This window comes from Furipterus horrens, unplaced genomic scaffold (genome assembly GCF_987537825.1).
Source record: "Furipterus horrens unplaced genomic scaffold, mFurHor1.1.pri manual_scaffold_1, whole genome shotgun sequence".
NCBI lineage: Eukaryota > Metazoa > Chordata > Mammalia > Chiroptera > Furipteridae > Furipterus > Furipterus horrens.
This window is the reverse complement of record NW_028327171.1, coordinates 214218108-214241197: the sequence shown is the minus strand read 5'-3', so window position 1 is coordinate 214241197 and position 23090 is coordinate 214218108. Positions and strand designations below refer to the sequence as shown.

At 52.5% G+C, this 23090-nt stretch overlaps 1 protein-coding gene across 1 annotated transcript in view; it reads right to left on the bottom strand.

Annotated features, from left to right (window-relative positions):
• The window catches only part of INPP5D (inositol polyphosphate-5-phosphatase D), a 106665-nt gene that overhangs the window by 82561 nt on the left and 1014 nt on the right, over window positions 1-23090 (bottom strand). Inside the window, exon 2 of the mRNA XM_090285023.1 lies at window positions 11756-11819. Coding sequence (XP_090141149.1) covers window positions 11756-11819 — 64 coding nt within the window. The remainder of the gene's footprint in view (window positions 1-11755; window positions 11820-23090) is intronic.

Here is a 23090-nt window from a genome sequence, read left to right as displayed (position 1 = left end):
AAAGGAAAATCCACACAAAACCAATGGTGAAGGGAAGGAAACCAGGGTTCAAATCAATGATTTGGAACATAAGGAAGAAAAAAAAAGTCAACCAATACAAAATAAGGGAGCAAGAATTGAAAAAAATGGGGAGAGGTGTAGGAACCTTTGAGACAACTTTAAATGTGCCAACACCCAAACCATAGGGGTACCAGAAGGAGAAGAGGAAGAGCAAGAAATTGAAAGCTTATAGAAAAAAATAATGAAGGAAAACTTCCCAAATTTGGCAAAGGAAATAGACATACAAGTCCAGAAAGTACAGAGTCCCAAACAAGCTAAACTAAAGAGGATCACACAAGACACATCATAATTAAACTGCAGAAGATTCAAGATAAAGAGAGAATCTTAAAAGTGGCAAGAAAAAAGCAGCGAGTTACCTACAAAGGGGTGCTTATAAGACTATCAACTGATGTCTCAAAAGAAACTTTGCAGGCAAGAAGGGAGTGGCAAGAAGTATTTAAAGTGATGAAAAGCAAGGACCTACAACCGCGATTACTCTATCCAGCAAAGCTCTCATTTAGAATGGAAGGGCAGATAAAGTGCTTCCCAGACAAGATAAAGCTAAAGGAGTTCATCATCACCAAGCCATTGTTATATGAAATGTTGAAGGGACTTATTTAAGAAAAAGAAGATCAGAACTGTGAACATTTAAATGACAACAAATTCGCAACTACCAACAACTGAATCTAAAAAATAAAAACAAAATCCAACTAAGCAAACCAGAACAGGAACAGAATCATGGGCACGTGGAGCAGACCGACAGCTGTCGGAGGGCAGGGGGAGGGGACTGGATGTAAGGAGGGGGAGGGATCAGCCAAAGAACATGACAACATGAAAAATAAATTAAAAAAATAAATAAGCCAAAGAGCCATTTCCCTCTGACACAGGCCAGGAAGGAAGCCCATCTTCTCCTTCACTGTTTCCATTTCTCCTTTTCCCTCCCCGCAAGCCAAGGCGGGATTTAAGGTGCCGCAGGGCTGCCACCTTTCCTTCCTGATCGGACCCACCACACACCATCGGGGGCCCCGGGACACAGGCGGTGTTTATCGTCGCCCGGGCTCCCCGCCGCGAAAGGCCCGCCCGGATCCGCTTTCAGAAGCCGCTGTGGTCCCAGGGGACCGAGAACAGGAGCCTTCTCCATTCCCCCCCACCAGGGATATTTTTACCCTTAATTACACTTCCCGAGAAGCTTTCCAGCTTCTTTCCTTTTTGTGACACTCTCGAGGTAGTCTGACAGAGGCGGAAGTGACAGCTGGCAGACAAGCTCTGAGTCCTCCGCCTGGATGAACTCGGCAGCTCGCCCCCAAGCTCTCCCGGCGCCCTCACTTCACCCCAGGCCCATCCCTGCTGCGGTCACTGTGCCTGACACTGTGGAGCCCACGGTAATGCATCCACCCTGGACAGTCCCCCTCCTAAACCTTGGCTGATGTCATTGTTACAGAAGGAGGCCTTTCCTCCCTGGCTCATGTTACAAATGTATCCCTTCATTCAACCACTTAGCCAGTATTTATTAAGCACCTACTATGTGCCAGGTGCTCTTGTAGGAGCTGCAGATACAGACAGGCTTTACCTTAGGTCTTAGGTGCTCACAGTGGAGAGAGATGACAAAAGAGTGAGCTGGTAAATAACAGAGAGAGTGGGTGTGGCAGGCAGAGCTGTGACCCACCTCAAAGACCTGGTAACCTGATCCCTGGAACTTTTCAAGACCTTCTGTTACCTGGAGTGGGGGAACCAAGGTGCAGAAGGAATTAAAGGTGCTAACGGACTGACCTGGAGACAGGGAGACTATCCTGAGTTATTTAGGTGGGCCCACTCTCATCCTGAGGGTCCCTCATAAGGGAAAGAGGGAGGTGGGAGGGTCAGAACCCGAGGGGTGGCCAGGTGAGAAGCCCGGGCCACCATCACTGGCTTTGAGGACAGAGAAGGGGGTCACGCCTGAGCCAAGGAATGCAGGCAGCTCCTAGAAACTGGAAAAGACGAGAAGATCACATTGCCCTTGAACCTCCAGAAAGGGTCACAGTCTTGCCAGCACCTGATTTAGCTCAGTATGACCCATCTTGGACTTTCAACCCCCAGAATAAGATGATACATTTGTGTTGTTTTCATTAAAAAAATTTTTTTTTAAAGAGTTTGTTTATTTTTAGAGAAAGAGAGGGAAAGAAACATTGGTTGGTTGCGTCTCACACACGTCTGGACTGGGGACCCAATCCACAACCCAGGCATATGCCCTGACCGGGAATCAGACGGGCAACCTTCTGCCTTGTGGTACAACGCCCAACCAACTGAGCTACACTGGCCAGGGCTGTGTTGTTTTTAAACTGCTATATGTTTGGTAATTTGCTACAGTGACAATAGAAAACTATATACCATTGCAGACAGTGTTAATGCCTGTGAAGACAAATAAATAGGTGTATAATGGAGAGTGACTATGGGGGCAGGGCAGGGCAGGACTTCAGATGGGGAGACCTGAGAGTAACTTCGGGGCAGTCAGCCACATGGTGATCTGGGGGTCAGAGTCCTAGGCAGAGGTCAGAGCAAGTGCAAAGATCCTGCGGCAGGGAGGAGTTTCATGTTCTGGGGTAACTTCCTCCTTAATGCCTTCTCAGGAAGAGAGAGCCATTCTATTCTCTGGTTTTCCTCACAGCCAATGGCCTTTCTTGCAGATTTCTGAGTAACCTTTAAATCAACTTGTCTGAATGTCCGGTTTCCCTGTTTATAGCCTGGGACTATGTCCCCATATCCTGTCCTTGTCCTAGTATTGAGGGGCTAAGGCCTCTTCTTAGAATCTTATTTTATTTTTTAAGATTGTATTATTTGTTTATTTTTAGAGAAAGGGGAAGGGAGCGAGAAAGAGAGGGAGAGAGAGAGAGAAACATCGATTGGTTGCCTCTCATTCATGTCCAAGCTGGGGACCTGGCCCACAACCCAGGCATGTGCCTTGACTGGGAATCAAACCGGCGACCTTTCACTTTGGGGATGATGCCCAACCCACTGAGCCACACCAGTCAGGGCGAGACACTGGATTTCAGAAAGCATATTTGTTCATTTCAAGATTTCAGAACCTTTTCTCCCAAGTCACAAGGGAGCATAATTACGGCCAAGACATGGGCAGACACTTGGATGGGCTGTCAGCCTCCCAGGGCACAGCTGGAAATAAAGGGATTTCAGGAGCGCCCTGCTCTCTTACAGTGACTCTCTTTGTAAAAATGAACAATTGATCACCTCTACTTCAAGCTCTATAGATCTGGGGTTCTGGGGATAATCTTGATAATCACTTGTCTTTGGTTTCCCCACTGAACGTCCCCTGAGGGCAGAGACCGTGTCTGTGTTGTACCAGCAGCGCCCAGCTGACATTTGCTGAATGACTGAGCAGATGAGCAGGTGGATGTGGGAACCTTTGAGCGAAGTCATGCTGACCTTCAGAGAATATGGTCAGTGGTTCCAGCTATAACCCCGAATGGACTTAGCTTAAGAGGAGAACCAGCTGAGCCTCGCTCCTGAAGGCTAATGGCTCAGAGGCCATACAGCCCGCAGCGGGGCCTGCAGTGGGGCCCACCCGCCTGTGGCTGGGGAAACAAAGGCGAGTAGCCGGACAGGACAGCAGCATCAGACTCAATCTGGCATTCACCTTCCAGCCAGGGGGGCCCAGGCTGCTGGCACGTCGATGACCAAGCCAAGGAGGGGGAGCGTCATCTGACCCTCAAAAGCCACAGCATTGGCAGGTCAGATGACATCTGTAGTCAGTCACTGGCTAGTTGTATGAACCAAGTGGACAACGTTGTCCCATCTGAGCCTGAGTTTCCTTGTATTTAAAATGAAAATAATGATAATATCTCCTTCACAGGATTCAATGAAAGCCTACATTCCAAGGGTCTGACTCTTCATAAGGGCCCAATAAATGAAAGCCATGAAGAAAAGGGATGATGAGGTGGACCCCACTGGGAGTTTTGGGCCCTCCCTCTGACCCCTCTGGTATCTTCAATGTCTCTCTTACTGCTACCTACTGGGGCCCCGGGCACCAGCCCCTGCCCCGAGCCCTGCCTCTGTCTTCCCCAGTCCTTTAACGTTGGGGTGACATCAGCCTGATAAGCAGGCACATTCATCGATGGTTAAGCAGTTATTCATTAAGCCATGCGTCAGGCCCTGCACTGTGCACGCGTCATGGAAACCATCACTTTGGTCCTGGAAAGCACCTTACACGAGGAGGACGGCCGTTATCCCTGTATTTCGGAGGGGAAAGGAGGCTAGGGAGAGAAAGAGCCAGAGGAGACCTTCCCGCAAAATGCTGCTGCAGAAACAAGTAAAACACGCTGGGAAGCCGAGGATATCCTCGCGGGGATGTAAAAAGGCAGGGCCTTTACCACCCAGAGTAAAACCTGCAAGAAAGACACTAGACAGCAGGACCAGTTAAAGAGGGAATTGGTCTCATAAGGTGGGCTTGCCCCCAAATGAAGAAGTTAATGTCCAAATTGAGACCCGCAGTGCAGGGAGTGACAGCAAGAGTGAGACTGTGGACCAGGAATGCAGAGGAAATTGACCAAGGCACGAAAAACAAGAGCAGCAAGCCACTCACTACGGTAGGCGCGGTGGAGATCAGCTTAAGGTAACAGGGACAAAGGAAAACAAGTCCTACTTATAAATGAAACATGCAGCTCTTTCTGCTGGGTTGGCCAACAAGTCTGTTACACTTTTTTCTGGAAAATAAGACACGTTTTTCATTTTCAACAGTAACTTCATTGATTTGGATATTTTGAGTATGCCGGCTCTCTCCTGCTATTGGCTTCTAGTGGGTACAGGCCCGGGGGCTGCTAAACATCTTCCAGTGCCTAAGACAGCCCCACAGCAGAGAGTTATTTGGCCAAAATGTTATTAGTACCAAGAAACGTCACAGACCCCTTCTGACACGTTCCATCAGTCACGGCACCTTCTCCGTACACGGCACACGTCTTTGTATTTCAGTTGCATTTTTATCCTTCAGGAAACAATCATGCATAATATGCCGAAAATGTTGCTTATTTTCTCCCATCCTCAATGTTAAAATGGCTACATGAAAACTCACCAATTTTGATATATTTTTTAAATGCACGCTGATACGACAGCTGTCACAATACCATCGAACGAAAGTGTTTAGAATGGAGTTAAAGACGACTAAGCGCTACTAGAGCCACTGCATGGAAATAAGTAACAGATTTTTTGGCCAAGCTGACATATTCTTACGGGGGCAGCAGAATTAAATCATTCAGTAAATACTTATGGAGCGCCCATCATATACCAGGAACTGTTCTAGGAGAGACGGCGGTAAATAGCAGGACTGAGTATATGAAGTCGGGTAGTTAAAGATAAAGCGGGGTAAGGCGATAGGGAGCGGGAGGTGGCGGTAGGTAACTTTAAGCAGCCTCATATGTATCTGAAGGTTAGACCCAGAACTTGACCTTGAAGGGTGACTTTGACAGGAGATGCTAAACCATTCTGCAACAAGAAAGTAATTGCTAACACATTGATTGTTTTTGAGATTTTCTGGCTAGACTTGGAGAAAGGATATCTGTCATGGAGACACAACACAGAGACTGTCCGGGAAGGGCAGGAGTGGGTGCTGCTGACGTGGGGCAGGCCACCGCCTCGGAGAGGAGAGAGTCAGAAACCATGTGTGCCAGATCGTGACCCGAGGGCTTCCGGTGCAGTGAAACCTGGTGTTTAATTTACATTTTTCATTTTCTGCTTTGAGATCCCCGTTGGACAGAAAACCCTAATTTAGCTCCTTGTAACAAAAATGGAATCAATTCTCTCACAGACAGGAAGTCTGGAGGCAGGGCAGCGACCAGGCTAGTTAATTCTGTCCAGTTAATCAGGGGCATCACTGGGGACACAGGTTCACTTCATCTTCCTGCTCTGCCCTCACCCTCAGCTACCAGCTCTCCTGACTCCAAGGCAGCCGCAGCAGCGCCAGCGATCACAGCCTAGGACAGCTTCCAAAGGTAGAAAAAGGACCTTTTCACCTAAGACCAATAAACCCTTCACAGAAGTCCTGCAGAATTTTCCCTTCACATCTCGTTGGTTACAGTTGCATTGTCGTCCCATCACCAACCACAGCTGGTGTGGGTCCTGCGCACGATCTGCTCTGGGCAAAGAGGAAATGGGCCCGGGTCCTGGGGCGAGGTGGACCAGAGGCTTGGAGCACGGAGCTCGCGAGGCAGGGACAAGATGACCCAGGGGAGGGGACAAAGTACACAGTCAGTCATTGGGAGGCAGAGATGACAAATGGAAACCAGAAGGAAATGTACCCGAAGACAGACAGAAGGAAGGTCTTCTGAGCCAAAAAAAAAAAGACCCAAGTTTGCAAAGCAAACAGGCTGAACACCTTCCAGGAAGGATCAACGACAGGCAAATGACACGGGCAGAAAAGAATTCCCGCCGGCTTCAGAGCAGAAAAAGAGAAAAACCGGTTCCCTATCATGGAAACAGTACCAGCCCGGCGCTGGAGTTTGCTTCTGGGGCTGCTTACGTTACTAAATTCCTCGAGGAAGTGGAACAACACCTGGGGGGAATGTTGAGGGACAACTCGGTTTCCAAGAACTTTATCTGCATCAAATTCCCGTCTGCACGTGAAGGCGACTAGAAGATATGTGGAGGTATTGAGAAGCTTGAACAGACCTGTCCGTGGTCTCCAGCCATGAGATAAAAGGGGAGCATAAAATAAAATATAACAGTGCCGTGGGGAAATGGCAGTCATGGCCTAAGGGACTGCTTGGCCACTGCAGACCCCCCCCCCCCCCCCCCGCCCACGCCGGGCCCTGTGGGCCTGTGAGGCAGCCCTGGCCCTGCGTGGCGGCGTCTGTCGCCTGAGCCTTTTCTGTCCCCTCTTGGGCAATGTCAGGAAGTGTGCGTTAGAGCCACATCCTTCACCCGGCGGCTCAGACGGAATCTTGACTTCGCTCGGTGACCACTCAGAACAATAACAGCGGCCACGCTCTTCCCGAGCTGAATAACAATAGTTAACGGTTCCCCCGCCCAGGCGCTCATGACGGAACGGCTTTTAGGAAGTTGTTTTCTCGTCTGTCTCCGAAAGTCGCAGTGCCCAGAGCAGCGTGACAGCCCCCGTCAGGGACCAGGAACTGAGTCATGAGCCTCTCACCCGAACGGCTCGAGCCACGCGGCTGTTCTTCCGAGTCGGGAAAGAAACTGACAGCATTTATGAGGCGGAGACTCTCAAATTGCCTCTTAACCTCCACTCGCGTTAAAGCCTGCGTGTGGTCTTGCCTTGCCTTCAGCGGTCAGTGTCCTGGACATGATGTCAACCCTGAGAAAGAACAGGAAGTTCGCAGCCCGTACTGACGGGGCCGGGCACCAGGGCTGGGTTTTATTTGCTGTTTCTTTATCCTTCTTGGTAGGAAGGATGTCCGAAAAAGGAGCCGGGCTGGATGGGTTGTGGGAATGGAGCCTCGGTGACTGTGGGGCCCCATTTCTCAAAGGGCCCCGTTAACTTTCACTGTGACATTGGGTCTAGAGCAGCCAGTTTTGTGACAGGCCTGAAGGCCACTTAAGAGCCCCGCAGCCTTACGCTCATTCACCCTCCAGCTGGCCCAGTGGGACTGCAAACTGGCCCTCAGTCTCCCGGGGACGAAGGTCATTTTGCAAGGCGGTAGGAGCACGGCAGGTTATTCTGGGCTCCTGTGCCCATCACTTTCACTTCCCTGTTCCACAGCAGGAAAGGAGTGGGGGCTTTACCAGAAACCCGAGGGCTGAGCTGACTGACCTGCCTTTCTGGCTTCACCCTGCCCTCAGGGCACTGCCACCCCTGGGGACCGGCGGCTCAGGCTCCAGTCTAGAAGCTTCTCCCGGTCTGAGGATCACAGCAGCTGCTGAACAACTAGTTAACGGTGCCACACGCCTCTGAGGGCACCGAGACACAGAAAGCCTCAGCGCAAGGTGCCGAGCTGAGGGAACATGGTGGCCACAACATCTCTCACCCCAGGTGCTGCTAGAATCTTCTAGAATGCTGCCTGTCCCCCTTTCCCTGCTCCCCGCCTCCCCCTGCCTCTTTGGTCTCTTTGCTCCACACCTACTTCCAACTCTGCTCTCAGCACTGTCCCCTGACCCTTGTCCCCTCCACGCCTCCCTCATCTTCCTCTACTTTTTCTTCCTCTCTGATTTTTCTCTTGCCCTCTCTCTCCTTTTTCCCATTGGTTCTTTCCTTCTCCCCTCTTTCCGTTGTCTCTCTCCATCTCTCCCCGTCTGTTTCCTCCATTCCCTTTCCCCTCATCTGAGCACACGGCAGACCTGACTTAACGTGGGTAAGCGGACGTGACGGTTTGTTTGACGCCTGTTCCTTCTCACGGAGAATCAAGACAGTCCTGGTGGCACCCATGCCGACCACCCACCTGCGCTGGGTCTTTCACAGGCACCCACGGAGGCACATGGGTGACTTCCACTTTCCAGCGGAGTGACGTCTTCTCCCAAGGCCACATGGTGGGCAAAATCTGGAATTGCACCAGCTGGGAACGGAGGGGTCTGCCTTGGCTCCAGGGCTCTCCCTGATTTACAACAAGGGCCAAACGCTACCGTGATCCAATGTTATCTCCACCATGAGAAGGACAAGGGGCCCCCCTCCTTGAGAGGCGACATCACCCTGCCCCCTGGGGTCTGCCCTTCCCCAGGGGATCCAACACCAAGCCAGGCTCGGTCACCCCGGCGGGGAGGCCTAGAGACCTGATGCGGGCTCCACCTTCTGCAGGCCTCAGTTCCGTCCACGCTTAAAACAGGGCTTCCACGGAGTCGGTTTATCGGTTTACATCTCTCCCACCCACCCCTGATTTTTCGTAAGTCTGCAGAGGTGCAGGGAGAATACAGTCGCCGCATGTCAGGACGCTTCTCTTCCTGACTGACACGGGCCATCATGGGCCACAGTGAGCGGGTCAGGTGGCCCCACTTGTGGGGGTCGCTCTGGAAAGCCCGCAGTGGCTCTTTGGTTGTCACCGAAAGACTGAAGCCCCAGGGAGGGGCACTGAGATCATTAACATAAGAAAGCGCTGCAAGCCTGGGGTGCTTCAGGCCAGATGGGGGGGAGCCTCGTTTTATTGGGTAGCCCGACACAGCCTCAGGTGTAAGGCATGAGTTATTTAGAAACTGTGGCTGAGCTCAGAAAAGAGTCTGAGGTTTTGCCTCCCCATGAAAAGAGGAACTTGAGTTAAAATAGTCAGTGATTCCGCTGAAGCACCGTCGTCAGGCCTTTGCCTCGCCGTGTGTCTGCTGTAACTTACTCCCGGTAGAAGTCTACTCTTACTGTTTTAGTATGGTGTTGCTATTTTTATAGGGAAGGGTATTTTAGGGGTGGTCACTTCCTTGGGCCGCCTAAGCCCCACAGCTCCCTGTCCCCTGGCTACTTGGTGTTGGCCACCAAGGGGGTCACAGACCCAGTGCTGGAGAGAGGACCAGACACGCCCAGCAGGGCCACAGCTCTTGTAGGAAACCTGCCTGCCTGTCACCCTGGCTGAGCGTGGGCCTCAGGTGACCGTGTTCCGTCTCCACAACTCTACCCCCACCTGCAAGTGGTAGGTGGGCACCTGCTTCAAGACGGCTGATCTGTACACAGACTTGTGGCCTCTATGTGGCCCACGCAGAAAAAGCCGTTGGAGGCTGAGCCAACCAGTTTCCTCTAGGGACCAGGAACCGAGAAGTGGGCCTGCTAGTGGCGAAGAGCAGACCCACAGAGAAGGGCTGAGCTGTGGCAGGCGCAGGGCCTCAACCCTCCGGGTCCCGGGTCCCAGGCCTTCTCCCCACTTGCCCTGTGCGTCTCCGCAAAGGCCGCCCGCCCCTTACATGAGTTAGCCGAAGTGAGTCTCTGTTCTTTGCGACTCCCCCAAACCTAGTGAGGCCCCTGATTCTGTAGGTCTGGCAGCGATTCCCAGAAACACACGATGCGTGGACATAAGAGGGAACAGATACTAGACACAGTCTAACATTCACGAGCCCTGGGTGCAACCTCTATACAAGAAGCCACAAAATCATGTCTTTTCCAGCTTAGGGCCAAGTCATACTTAAAGTCTTCTGCACTTTGAAGGAACAGAACAAACCACAAAGGAAAAAAGATCAAACGCATCAACCAACTTTTAACTTAAGAGAGTTTAGACTCCTTTCAGCAAAGCACCTGTCAAGGATGCCACCCCAAGAAAGTTCATACAGTCCCAGACATGGAAGGAAATGTGGAGGCTGTCGAGGTCCATGACCTGCCCCACGCAGCCCCTCCCCTCAGCAGCCACGTCCCCGACAGGGTGAGGAGCCCACATGAGAGACCCCCATTTGAATGATGAGCAGCCACCAAATACTTGAAAGGACAGTTGTGTATCCGGTGTGACGACATTTATTTCTGGTGACCAGACGGAGACATTAGGTATCCCAGACAGGCTAAGAACACTGAAATGGATACTCTTTAGATACTGGAGCAGAGGCACAGACGTGAGGGAAGGAGAAGCCAGAAGCAACGCTCAGTCTGACCTTCATCGGGTGGAGCAATTCCGCTCAAGCCCAGACTTGCATCTCCTGTGGGAGCCGAGCAGCAAACAGCCCCTGCCTCCCCAGAAGGCAGCTTCAGGACTGCCTGGATTGGCTCAGGCATGACCCTCTAGGTCTTACTCTCTGTCCCAAGTGGCGCATTGATTCAAGCGATTCCTTCGATCCCCAGATCTAGTCTCCCCAGAGGCCTTCTACTCAATATAGCTGCTCCCTCTTGACACATCCCCAGGGCCTTGTGCCCCAGGGCCCTGCCTGTTGCGCCGCCCTCGAGTCCAGCCTTGTTTGTACCACCGCCTCTCAGTCCTGCACAAAATGCGTCATCCTCTCCACGTTCCGGAATCAGGCCCTTCTACCTCCACTTTCTTTTCACCTAAACCCCACAGACCCCGTCACTGCTCCTCTGGGACACGGTGTCCCCGCCCTTGGCTCTCCTGGCTGCTCTGGTCGCCATGCGGGTGAACTCGACCTGTTGGTGCCTGTCACCACAACCCAGAGAACTGCATGTGACCCTCTGCCCCCACTGAGAGTGTCACCTCCTTCTTCGGCCCAAGTCCCTGCTCTCGCAATGCAGCCGGATAAAAAGAGCTCCCCTGGCCTCCGCCTCGTTCAACTGTGATGCACTGTGGCCACAGAGAGCCCCGGTGCTTGTCACACAGACTGCGCGTAGTAGGGTGGTCTTCCCGACTTGGACTGGCGCGAGCTGGCTCTTCTGTAACATTTAACAGCAGGTTTTACACATTTGCACTTCCCACGGCGCAATACACAGGCCTCTACAAATGGGAAGGCACCGTTGCGTGCTCACCCACCGGCGACCGTCTGGGCCCACGGAAAGTACAGTCCTTTCTCCTGCAAGTTCCCCTCCTCCTTCACGGTCCATGGGCCCTCACTCCGTTCAGTCATTGAAGGAAGTGACTGACGAGCCACAGGGGCTTACTTTCCTCCATCTCTGGGTCCCTTCCCATCGCCTCCCCTTCACACTCATGAATACAAATCACGTCCCTCGGGTCACAGAGCAGGGTCACTTGGCAGCATCAGTTTTGCTGCTAAGCCACCCCCATCCACGAACTTCTAGGACAGAGACAGGCTCAGCCAAGCCTTCCTGTCGAGGCCACTTGGGGCACATGCTTCTCCTCCCCTTTCCTTTGTCACTTTCTCTGCCAACACAGGCTCTGACCAGGTCAGACTGGTAGGTGTATTCAGCGCTTACCTGAACAGTGAATTTATCATCTTCATTGGGCAGAATCCGGTAAGTATAAACGCAGTTCCGATACCTGAAAAGGAACAAACACACTATTAGAGCCCATGCAGGAACATTTTTCAGGTCCTTACGCGTCTCCAGGAGTCAGCGTGAAGTTTCTGAACTTCGGAGCTGACTGTTCTGAGGGGGAGCTCTGTCTTGACATCCAGGGATCCTGCCCACCCCCTCGCCCCCCCCCCACAGGAACTTCAGGGAAAGGGCAGGTGGGGTCTCCTGGGTGTGATTTACATTCGCATTGAAGGCTCTGTGGTCTGAGCTAAAGCACTCGGCCAGACAGAAGGGCTTCTTCAACCTCGGAGCTGGCACGCTGGCCAAAGAACAGAGCCAGAGGGGGTGTTTCAGACAGAAACAAGACTCCAGGGGAGTGGAACAAGGTGGGGACAGGCCGAGTGGGTGTCAGGCACAGCCGCAGAGAGGGGCCGCCCCGGCCCAGGAGAGGTTCGCTCAGCTCTGGGTGGAGCGCTTTCCTCCTGCTGAGTCTCCCTCCCGCGCTGCGTCCTCCTCCCGGGGCATCTTGTCCCACGGGTTCATCTGCCCAAAGGGTCGGCCACCATCCCATCAGAGACCCGGGGCTTCCCTGACAACTAGTGAGTGAGTCTCAGGGTTGCTGCTAACGAGGAAGAGCTAGGGGCCCCAGATTCTCTTCTCTTTCTAGACATTCCACCTTCCTTTTGTTCAGGGGTCACCAGTGTGAGGAGGAGGAGCTACTCTTTACTTTCCTAAAACCTTTGAGAGTAAGAGGAGTTGTCACGGGTGAGCAGCTCGGGGAGGAGGAACCCATGGTGGGCGGTTCAGCGGGGCCCAGAGTCATCAGGAGCGTCAGTGTTTGGTGTTCTCACTCATCCCAGTCTCCCCCCATTTCCTTCACTCAAGATTCTCGAGAACCTAGGACCTCCTGCCCCTGCTGAATCCCCAGGTGGTTGTGTCGTTTCTGTGATCGGGACAATGACTCCTTTGCTGCAAAAATCTCACTTATTTAGCCTTTCTTGCATGCCCAGCACTTCACTGAGCAAGTACATGCATTGCTGTCTAACTAGATTTTAAAATGATGTCTTACTTTTAAAACTTTAAGACCGTACAGGAAGAAAATAAAAAATGAACGTCTTCTTCCCCGTCTCCTGTGAGTTCCGTTTCTTAAATTTACTGCTCCTTTTGGTAACTCATTACAGAACTTCAAAGCATGCACAAAAAAGATATACGCATGCCTTTTTAAATGCAAATAACCTCATACTGTATTCGTTGTTCAGACGGGTTCCCAAGTCGCGTTCCACCTTGTGGTTGCACCATCACGCACTGGACTAGACCGTGAGGATGGACAGGTAGCTCTCTGCAGCTTTTTACTATTATAAATAACGGCGTGGACGTCTCTGTTCCTGCATCGCTGGGTTGAGTTTTAGTTTCCCCGTCAGTACACCGGGGGTGACAATAACGCCCTACATCTACCCTGTTGCGTGTAGACTTCAGTAAATTCGTGTATGAGAAGCTTTTGGAATAGCCCCTCCCCCGTTCCTGACCACACCGAACACTGGGAAGAGAAGAGCCAGCAGGGCCAGGGGACTGGGCTCCATTCGGATACAGACTATCAGCTGCCTGCCTGGGGCGGGTCTGCTAACCGGATATGAAAGCGTCTCTTTCTCCACACCCTGCCAGCCCGCTGTTATCAGGCTTTTCAATCTGAGAGGTGAGCGAAAAATGACAGCTTGCATTATGACAAAGGTGGTATTTCTTTTTTCTGTGAATTCCTTTCCATGCCATGGGCACTTTTTAAAAATATATATATCCTTTGCTTATTTATTTGTAACACTGATACATACTACAGTACGTTTCGGAATGATTTATTTGTAACAGTGTTTCTCGTCTTCTTTTGGGACAAGTTGTTTGCTGTGTAGAAGAAGTTTGACAATTTCATATGGGCGGTGTTACAATCTTGAACAGCTTTTGAATCAATGGATGTTTAAAGAAAGTTTTGGGGAATGTTGTGGGTCATTTTTCCCTCTTTCTCTCATCTTTTTAATTCCCATCTTTTTTTCTGTCCTGTCCTCAGAGCCTGAACTGACATCACACTTGGCTTTTGATCAGAGATGGCAGGGGTGACTTTCTCTGCGGCCACCTCACCCTCTGGAGAGGTCCTAGGAGACAGAGAGCCACCCCAAGACCCCAGCCCAGCTCTCCAGCCCCAGCACCTCCAGCTTCCACTCCCTTCTGCAGAGCCTGCCAGACAAAAGCCAAATCGCTGGAACCCTGCTGTGCCCTTATCTGTCACTGCTACTGGTGACACTTCCTCCTGTAGATATGCAAATAGAGGCAGGGCACAGACTGTCTCTTACTCGGCTGAGGGTGGCTAACGTGCGCGGGAGGTGGAGCAGGGCCAAAACATCAGCTTGCAGACAGAAATAAGGGCCCAGGGGGAGGGGCAGAGACCGTGGCACGGAGCAGCAAGACCATTTGTGTCTTTTTCAAAGATGTTCTGGAAACACGCTGAAACAAAGAAGCAGCTCCACAGGACTGCAACAGATCAGAATTCAAAAGCAAGAACAATAGGAAGAGAGGGCACTTTGCCCTTGACAGTGACATCAGTGCGTGGGGCAGACACAGTGTCCTTGGGGCTGAATCCATTTAGAATTTCCAGGGAAGTTGCCACACACACCCACGGGGGAGCAGTCATTCCAAAGTGCATACCATGGGGGGCTGGGGGCTCCTCCGCAGGGAGGGGGAGGCGGGCACTCCCCAGCCTACCCCCGACCAGCAGCTGCTCTTCAGTCTGGTCCTGTATGCATACATGTGTACCTACCTGTGCACACAGATGCATATGCATACATGTGCATATGCAAGCACATCATGGGCCCATACACACACACAGACAATCTTACATGTAAAATGTTCAGAGTGAAGACTCCACAACTAAAGTGTCTGTTACCACTTCTGCACTAGGACATGCAGGGATCCCTCACTTATCGCAGGTATTACGTTCTAGACCCCCCACGATAGCTGAAAATCCGCGAAGTAGGAACCTTACATTTATTTTAGTATTTACTGTACAGTACTGCAAAATCCTGCGGTATAGCAAAAACACCGCGATAAATAATTAAATATAATATTTTTAAAAACCCCGCGATACAGTGAGGCCGTGATAAGTGACCTGCGATACAGAGAGGGACTGCTGTATTCCAGACAACACGTTCCTGGCTGTCGGAGCCACGGTGCCCATCCAGTCCTCGCCCAGTGACATAGGAACCATTAAGGGAGTTACACTGGTCCTCAGCTGCTGCTGAAAGAGTTCTCACCTCGAGAAGAAAAGGTTTGTCACAATGTGAGGTGTGGGGTCATTTCAAAGTCTAGACAAGTGTGGCACCATTATGCTGTACACCTGAAGCTAATATAATGCTATGTGTTGATTGCACCTCAATAAAGAGGTATTCTGTATGACTATTTCTAGCCAAATAAACACGGACAAGTATGCCCAGAAACATCCTTGCCATGGCGAGCAAGGGAGCGCATGAGTGAGAGAGAGCTCACACTCTAAAATTCAAGGACATCATTAGTGTCTCTGTCTAGCTCTGCTGATCACCTTAACATACTCCTAGAATTGTTTTTAAACCCCTTAGTAATTCGCTATATATGATTTCTAACTTCCAATGTGGTTTTATATGTGCTTTCTCTCTTTTTTCTTGTTTTAGTACTGCAAACATCTGGACCGGATGGAGTCTAGAAAGTTTGCATTCAAAAACACCCTGGACCACGTAGAAGCCAGAGAAAATGATACAGCCCCAGCCCAAGGGTGTTCACCGCTCCCACTAGAAAGCCTGAAGAATCCCAGCCGAAGAGAAGGAAATAGATGAATCGAAAGAGAACGCAGGAGGAGGTGGCCAGGTGAGAGGTGGACGTGAGGCCGCCAGCCCGTTGTTGGGGGGCCTGCGGAGCCTGCTGGCCCAGCAGCCTGGGGGGCCCGTAGGTGGGAGGGAGCCCGCCCGTACCTGCACCACGCCGCCTCCTCCCCGCTCCTCCATCAGCTGCGTCTTGGATTGGGAGCTCTCATCTTGGTCCTTTGTTTGTTTGGGAAGAAGATTTGGCCAGAAACCCACTCTGATCTCTACAAGAACGTGATCTAGTTTTTCCTGCCAGTTCTGTGTCAGAAAGGCACAATCACCTGACCTATGAAAACACATTGCCACCCAAAAGAAGGGGTGCCGCTTTCCTAAGGACTCCAAGGTGTTCCCTCTATGCTACATAGAACCACAGCAAAAAGGAGAAAAGAAAGAAAGCAAAGACATTCTGGGGCCGAAGTCTGATCGGTGAGCTTGGTACGGTTGAAGAGACCATTGTGTCTCTGAAACTGGAAAAACCGACTGTGAAAACAGAGAAACACGAGAGGAGGAAAGCTTATTAGAGGGTCGTGCCTGGGCTTCCAGAGTAGCGTTCAACACCGTGGGAGTCAGTAAATATCCACGTACCTCCTGGAGAACGTCCACGTGGAGGAAGGCAGACTTGAGAAAGTCAGTACAGAAGGAAAAGACAGATTCTAAATGAGAGAACAGAAGAGAAATGTAGAACTATGGAAGACTGTTCTCAAACTTATGTATAACAGGGGTTCCTGAAAGCACAAATATTTCTTAAATATAAAAATAAAGCCCTAGCTCGTGTGGCTCAGTGGACTGAGTGCCGACCTGCAAACCGAAAGGCTGCAGGTTCGATTCCCAGTCAGGGCACATGCCTGGGTTGTGGGCCAGGTCCCCAGGTGGGGGCTTGGAGAGGCAGCTGATCAATGTTTCCCTTGCACATCAATGTTTCTCTCTCTCTCTTTCTCCCTCCCTTCCCCTTTCTCTAAAAAATAAAATAAAGTCTTTTAAAAACCTCCCTTAACAAAATAAATAAATAAGAAGAGCTTATTGCTTGAGACATGGAAAATTAGATAAACAACCCTCTGACCGATGGAATAAAGGAAACAAAAAAACACAAGTGAACAGGACGTTCTTCTCCTTTTGCCCTCTCCCTGTCCCCAACCAGACCCACTCTCTGGCCCCTTCCACCTGCATGGTATCCAGGAGGCTGCTCTGGGCTGCTTCACTTAGATGGGGCCCATGGCAGGCAGGAGGAAGGGGTGAACGTGTTTGCTCCCCTGACCCACCCCGCCTGCTGCAGCTCAGCAGTGACTAGGTTCCCTCTAGGGGATACCACAGCTCGAGGCAGATGGCCTGGTGACACAGCCTTATTTCCTGCTTCTTCAGGCCCAGGAGTGGGGATAGTTTCTCATGGCCGCTGATCCCAGGCTGCATCGCCATAGCCACAGGTATGTCCCTTACATCCTTCCCGGGAAGTGTCACGTTTGATTTTCACACCACTTCTCCCTGAGGAAGCTATTTTTCCCAATATCCTCCCCTGTAATCTTTTAGAAATACTGGCCGATGTAATACGTTATGAAATCTGAATAAGAGTTATAAGTATTTAGAAAGTAGAAATGTAAATCAAGCAGAATAGAAAGTGGTCACCTTTCACCTTGTAACCTACTGTTTTTCTAAAAGAAAATATTCAAAATAGGGAGACTGGAATGAAGTAGGCACTCTCTTATACTGCTTACCGAAGCATAAGTTGGAACAAAATTTCTGGAAAGCAATTTGTCATTTTGTATCAAGAGCCCTAAAAAGGTTCCTATCCTTTGATCCAGTAACTCCACCGCTGGGACTCTCTACCAGAAATGTCACATTTCTGCACAAAGACCTTCCTCATCATCATATTTATAACAACAAAACACTGTTGATAACGTCAATACCTGACGTAAGTTTCTATTACATGGCCCACCATGTCATAGAGCTTTGAGCACCCATTAAATATGCTAGTTAGGAAGGAAGTTTAACTAAATGGGAAAATGTGAATGCAGTTTAATTACAGAAAATGCAGACTAAAATTATACGGTTCTGGGTATTTATGAAGATGGTATATGTACATGAGGGGGGAGAGAATGGGAGGATACACCAACAAATTCAGAGTATTTGTGTGAGTCTCTCAGGGAGGAGGTGGTTCTTCCCCTTCTTTACACTCGGTACTTTGTTTGTACTTAATACTGTACATATTTACATTTCTGGAAAGAATGTTGCCCTGTTTCTCAGAAGTTTCTGCATTGCCCTGACGTCCGCAATGGCCTCAGAAGCCTCTCCTCTCCAGAGGGCGCCATCCCGGTGGGCAGGTCAAGGGGCCGGGCCAGCTGGCCCCCCGCAGCCGGCCCTGCCTGGCGTTATTGGTAATAAGTAACTGAACCCAAACTGCTTGAGTCCTGGCACTTGGGGATACAATGTCTTTCTAACTAATGGACAAGGGGGAGTGCAATGAGCGGGCCAGGGAGGAAGGGCCCGGCCCCCCAAGGCTTGTGCTCCCTGCGCCCCGCCTCCTGCGGGTGCTGCACCCCTTCCCCTCCCGCAGAGCCCAGGACCTCAGTCCCCTCAGCGTCTCCCTCCTGACACAGAAGCAGTCGCTCTGAAGACGGCCTCCCTTCCTCTCGGCTTTATCTTCACTCCATCTCGTTTCATCGGGTGGCTCTCCCTGCCATCCGAGCCCCAGACCCCCTTCTCGCTCAGGCTCCCAGGCGCTCAACCGAGTCCCCCGGCAGCCACCGGCCACCGCTCCTGCGTCACTCAAGTCCTCTTCCTGCCTCATGGCTCTGAGCACTTCCTCTGAGGAGGCCCCGCAGACGGCTCAGTGACTCCGCAGCCTCCGCCAGGCCTCCAGGAAGTCGCAGGAGTGACTGCTTCTGCTTCCCTCTTCCCTCCTGAGCATTTTCTTCCCAGTCAGGCCCCGTGCTTCCGTGACGTCACTGCCCGCTCTACAGCTTGTAAACAGCGGTGACCAGCGTTCAGCAGGGGCCCGCCACGTGCCGGCCTTGGGCTGTGCATGTGGCTCACAGTCCCCCGTTTTATCCTCTCGGTAATCCGGTCACAAAGACAGGACAAACAGCCCAACTTTTTAAATGTGCAAAGAATACGAACAGACATTTCTTCAAAGAAGATATTCAAATGACCAAGAAGCACATGGAAAGCTGTTCAGTATCATTAAGCATCAGGGAAATGCGGCCTGACCAGTGTGGCTCAGTGGGTTGGGTGTCGTCCCACAAACCGAAGGTGGCCGGTTTGATTCCTGGTCAGGGCACGTGTCTGGGTTGTGGGTTCGGTCCCTGGCTGGGGGTGTGTGAGAGGCAACCGATCAACACCTCTCTTGCATATCGACGTTTCTCTCCCTCCCTTGCTCCCTCCCTTCCCCTCTCCCTAAAATAAATAAAATCTTAAAATACATCATTAGGGAAATGCAAATCAAAGTCACAATAAGATGTGCCTTCACACCCACTAGGACGGTCATCACTAAAAAGATAACAGCAAGGGCTGGTGAGGCTGCGTGGACGTTAGAACCTCCCTACGTGGCTGGTGGGTGGGGACGTAAGACGGTGCAGCTGCTGCGGCAGTGGCGTGGCCGCTCCGCCCAGAGTTAAGCACAGAGTTCCCACACAACCCAGCAGTTCTACCAAAGACATTAGAAATCATACATCCACACAAAAACATGTACTCGGACGCTCACTGCAGCATTATCCACAGCAGCCAGGAAGGAAGAACCACACAATGTCCATCAAGTGACGAACAGATGAGTAAAATGTGGTCTCTCCACACAACGGCGCATGTTGTAGCCGTAAGAAGGAAGGATTCGTGCTACACCATGGATGAACCACGAATGAACTCACGCTCAGTGAAAAAAGCCAGACACAAACGGCCGCATATTGTATGATTCCGTTTCTGTGAACCGGAAGGGGCTTGGTACCACCGCCGGACCTTTGTGCCCTCCCGAGTCCCTGCCTGTGCCTCTTCCCTCCAGGCCTCGCCCGGCCCCACCCCTGCCCAGGCCTGTTTCTCCCTCCCAAGAGCAGCATGAGTTCAAGTCCTGGCCCTGCTGTCCATTAGTCCTGTAAACGTGGCCCGTCACCTAAGCTCTCTGGGCCTCGGTTTTCTCATCTGTAAAGTGGGACTAACAAGAGCACTGTGTCCAAAAGCTGTGGTGAGGTGACACACGGAAAGAGCTTGGGATAGAGTCCGGCACACAGTCCACCCTCTATAAGTTTTTGCTGTTATTTTTAGGAGGAACAGGTTAGTGACCCCCTTTTGTTAGCAGAGCCACGCTCGGGGCTTGACCTCCCACAAGGGGACTGTCACTCTCTTTCCTCCCAGACAGGTAGAATGCCTTCTCTGAGGGGACTGGGATGACTAAATGTCTTTCTTGTGACTCTTTGTCTTTCTGGCTCTGCCAATAAAGCCACCAAGTCCAGGTGGCCTGGTACACTGTCCCCAGGAAGGAGAACGCCTGCCCCTGGGCAGGTTGTGTGCTGAGGGGAACCGAGACTGGGTCTCTGTGACAGCTGCCGGCCCAGCTGTGTGGCTTCTGAGCCAAAGGCAGTGCCCGCCTGCCCCTTCCCCAGCGGGGAGCCAAGTCTCTCTAGTGTGGTTTGTGGGAACACCACCTAGCCAGGCAGCTGCATGTGGCTGGGTGGCTGACAAACCCCGCCCCGGCAGGCTCTCCTGGGGCCGGGATGCCATCACAGAGAGGGCAGGTTGTAACCCCAGCAAGGCAGGGCCATTGCTCTGACCCCGCCTTGCAGCCTGGGCGAGGGGAAGCTGTCCCCGGTTGGCTCATGCCTCCTGTACTGATGGGTCCCCAGTCTCAAAGCCATATCTCTTCTCTGCAGCACGAAACAAGTGACAGGTGTGCTGGACCGGTGTGGCAGTGCAGCCCTGGCAGGACAGGAGGGCACGACCTTGCTGGGCAGCCCCCAAGTGCCCTGCAGACTCCCTAGAGCAGGACCAACTCTGCTGGCGGCTTTGAGTGGGGCCAGGTGAGGATGGCATGGCCCTCACCCAGGACAGCCCTCTGTCCCTCGTGTTCTCAACCCCCATGCTACAGACGGCAGAGCTGGACCCAAACCATGAGGTCAGCTCCCTGGGGTCTTCCCCCACCAGCTGTCTGTCTGTACCCTGAGACAGGCCTGCAGGGTCCTCCCCAAAGCAGGGCTTTCTGAGTTGCTAAGGAGAGAGCTGGGCTTTCCTGCCTCGTGGCAGGAGGCGGGTGGCAGGGGGCAGGGGGCAGCGCTGACCTGTCCAGAGGAAATGCGGGTTTGCTAGGCCTGGGGTAACTGACTCTCAAGTCAAGTGAGCAGCGCTGAATCGCAGCTGGCCCTTGGGTGTGCCCTCACCCTCCCTAGGTCCATTTCAATAGTCAAATCCTGTCTCTTCGGAGCACAAAGGTCGCCTCTGAGGAAGCTACATTCACTTTCTGGACCTCCGAACACACTGCCTAAACCAAGACTTGGACCCCCGCGGCCTCCTCACAAGAGGGGACCAGGAAGAAGCAAACTCTGGCCCCGGGGCCCAGGCAGGACAAGGTGTGGGCCCCCCGTGCCGTCTGGTCCTCTCCACATGGCTGTCCCTGGAGCAGGAGGCTGAGCCTTTGCGGCTCCCTCCTGCAGTCCTGGCTCCCGTTCAGAGCAGGGCGATGTGGGGGCCCTGACCTCTTGTGATTCCCAGGGAGACGGCAGAGGTGGGGAGCTGAGAAAAGCCCAGTTGCTCCCCGCTCCACCCCCGCCCCAGGGTTCCCAACACCAGGCGGTGGCCCAGGGCAGTGCAGGGCCAGGTCTGCGCACGGCCAGGTCTGGGCGGGGCCAGGTCTTCACCAGTCCATGGGGAACAGAGACAGCCACGGACGGTGGATTGTTTTCCAGTAAGTTAAATCGATTTGATTTAAGGAATCGGCTGGGTTTTTTTGTTTGTTTTTTTAAGAATATGTTTTTTCTGCCTCTTTGGTGTTAAAGGACACGTTCTTACATGAAACGAGCTGTTGGGAGGTGGCCGTTAGTGGTCACTCATTTAGTTAGTTGGCAAAATGAAGGGTCACTACAAAATGGGACCTCCAGGTCTGGGGTAGATTTGGTGGTCCCCGGTACCCCCCAGCCTCCAGTGGCTCCTGGCCCCACAGAAAGGGCAGCTTCCGCACAGACAGAGGAGAAAGGGGAGTCCTGAGCCTGCGGGGAGGGCTCCAGCCGCGGTGTCTGGGGCCTTGGGGACGGGAGGCCTGGGCTAAGAGGGTGGTGGACATCCTCCCTAAGGTGCAGACCCCAAATATCTGCCGCGGGCCTGAGTAACTCACTGCAGGCTAGGGAGGCGAGGGAGGTGAAAGAGTGAATACGGGAAACCAAGGCTGGATCCCAGTTTGCCACCAGTCATCAGGTCAACGCTAAGGCCTCAAGCCCTTCAAGCTCCATCGGCTCACCTGCAAAGTCAGGGGCCACCGGAATAGAGGTCCCCAAGGTCTGTGGCCCCAGTTGTGGCTGGCCACAACACCCAGTTTGGAGTCAGAGAGACCTCGTTCCACGTTTGCAGACTGAGCACCAGGCTGGTTCCCCGGGCAAAGGGCTGCTGTGTGGATCAGGGGGCCAGGGCCCTTTTTCTGCAGGAGGTGCGTGTCCACAAACACCCAAGGAATCAGCCCTGGGCCTCAGTCCTGCTGGGGCAGGGGAGAAGCCACATGGGCCCCGTGGAGCCTTCTTACCGTTTCCAAGGCCCTGTGGGAGGGTCCCCATGGGGACAGTGTCTGCGGGGAAGTCCGGACCTGTGTCCCTCCCCCAGGGGGTGAGAGCGGGGAGAGCAGGAAGCTGGCCTGGGGAGGTGGGGCCGCTGCCACTGTCAGAGCTCAGGCACCAGGCCAGCTGTGAGCCTGGGTTGTTTTCTAAATACTCCCAGCTGGTCCTTGAAAACTCTCTGGCCTTTCTTGCTGTCACCTGGAACCTATCCTCACACCCTCTTTCCAGGGGCAGGAGTCGATGCGTCTGGGGCAACCTCTGGGCCCAGATGGCCTTGGCTCTGACTATTGTCACTAGTTTCCCCTGTCTAGGCCTTAGTTTCTTCATCTGCAAAATGGGGTGAGAACAGGACCCGCCCTCCAGCTTGTTGTGGGGATGAAATGAGATAATGCACAAAACGGGCCCATGTTCCGTGGCCCACTGTGGTTCCCACAAGCTCAGAAGGGCCTTTCTGCAGGCCCACAGCCCCTACCGAGGTGCATGTGGACACACCCTTACCCACCGGGCCCTGGGGCTGCCCGAGGCGCCAGCTGGATGGCTGGACCACAGGGCTGCGGGGTGAGGGCCTCCGTCAGACATGGGTCTAGAAGGGTGTTTCAAAAAAGGACCCTTCTGCGAGAGGCTGGTTCCTCAGCTGTTAGGACAATGGCACGTGCAGCAACGTCTAGAGACAGGGAGCGG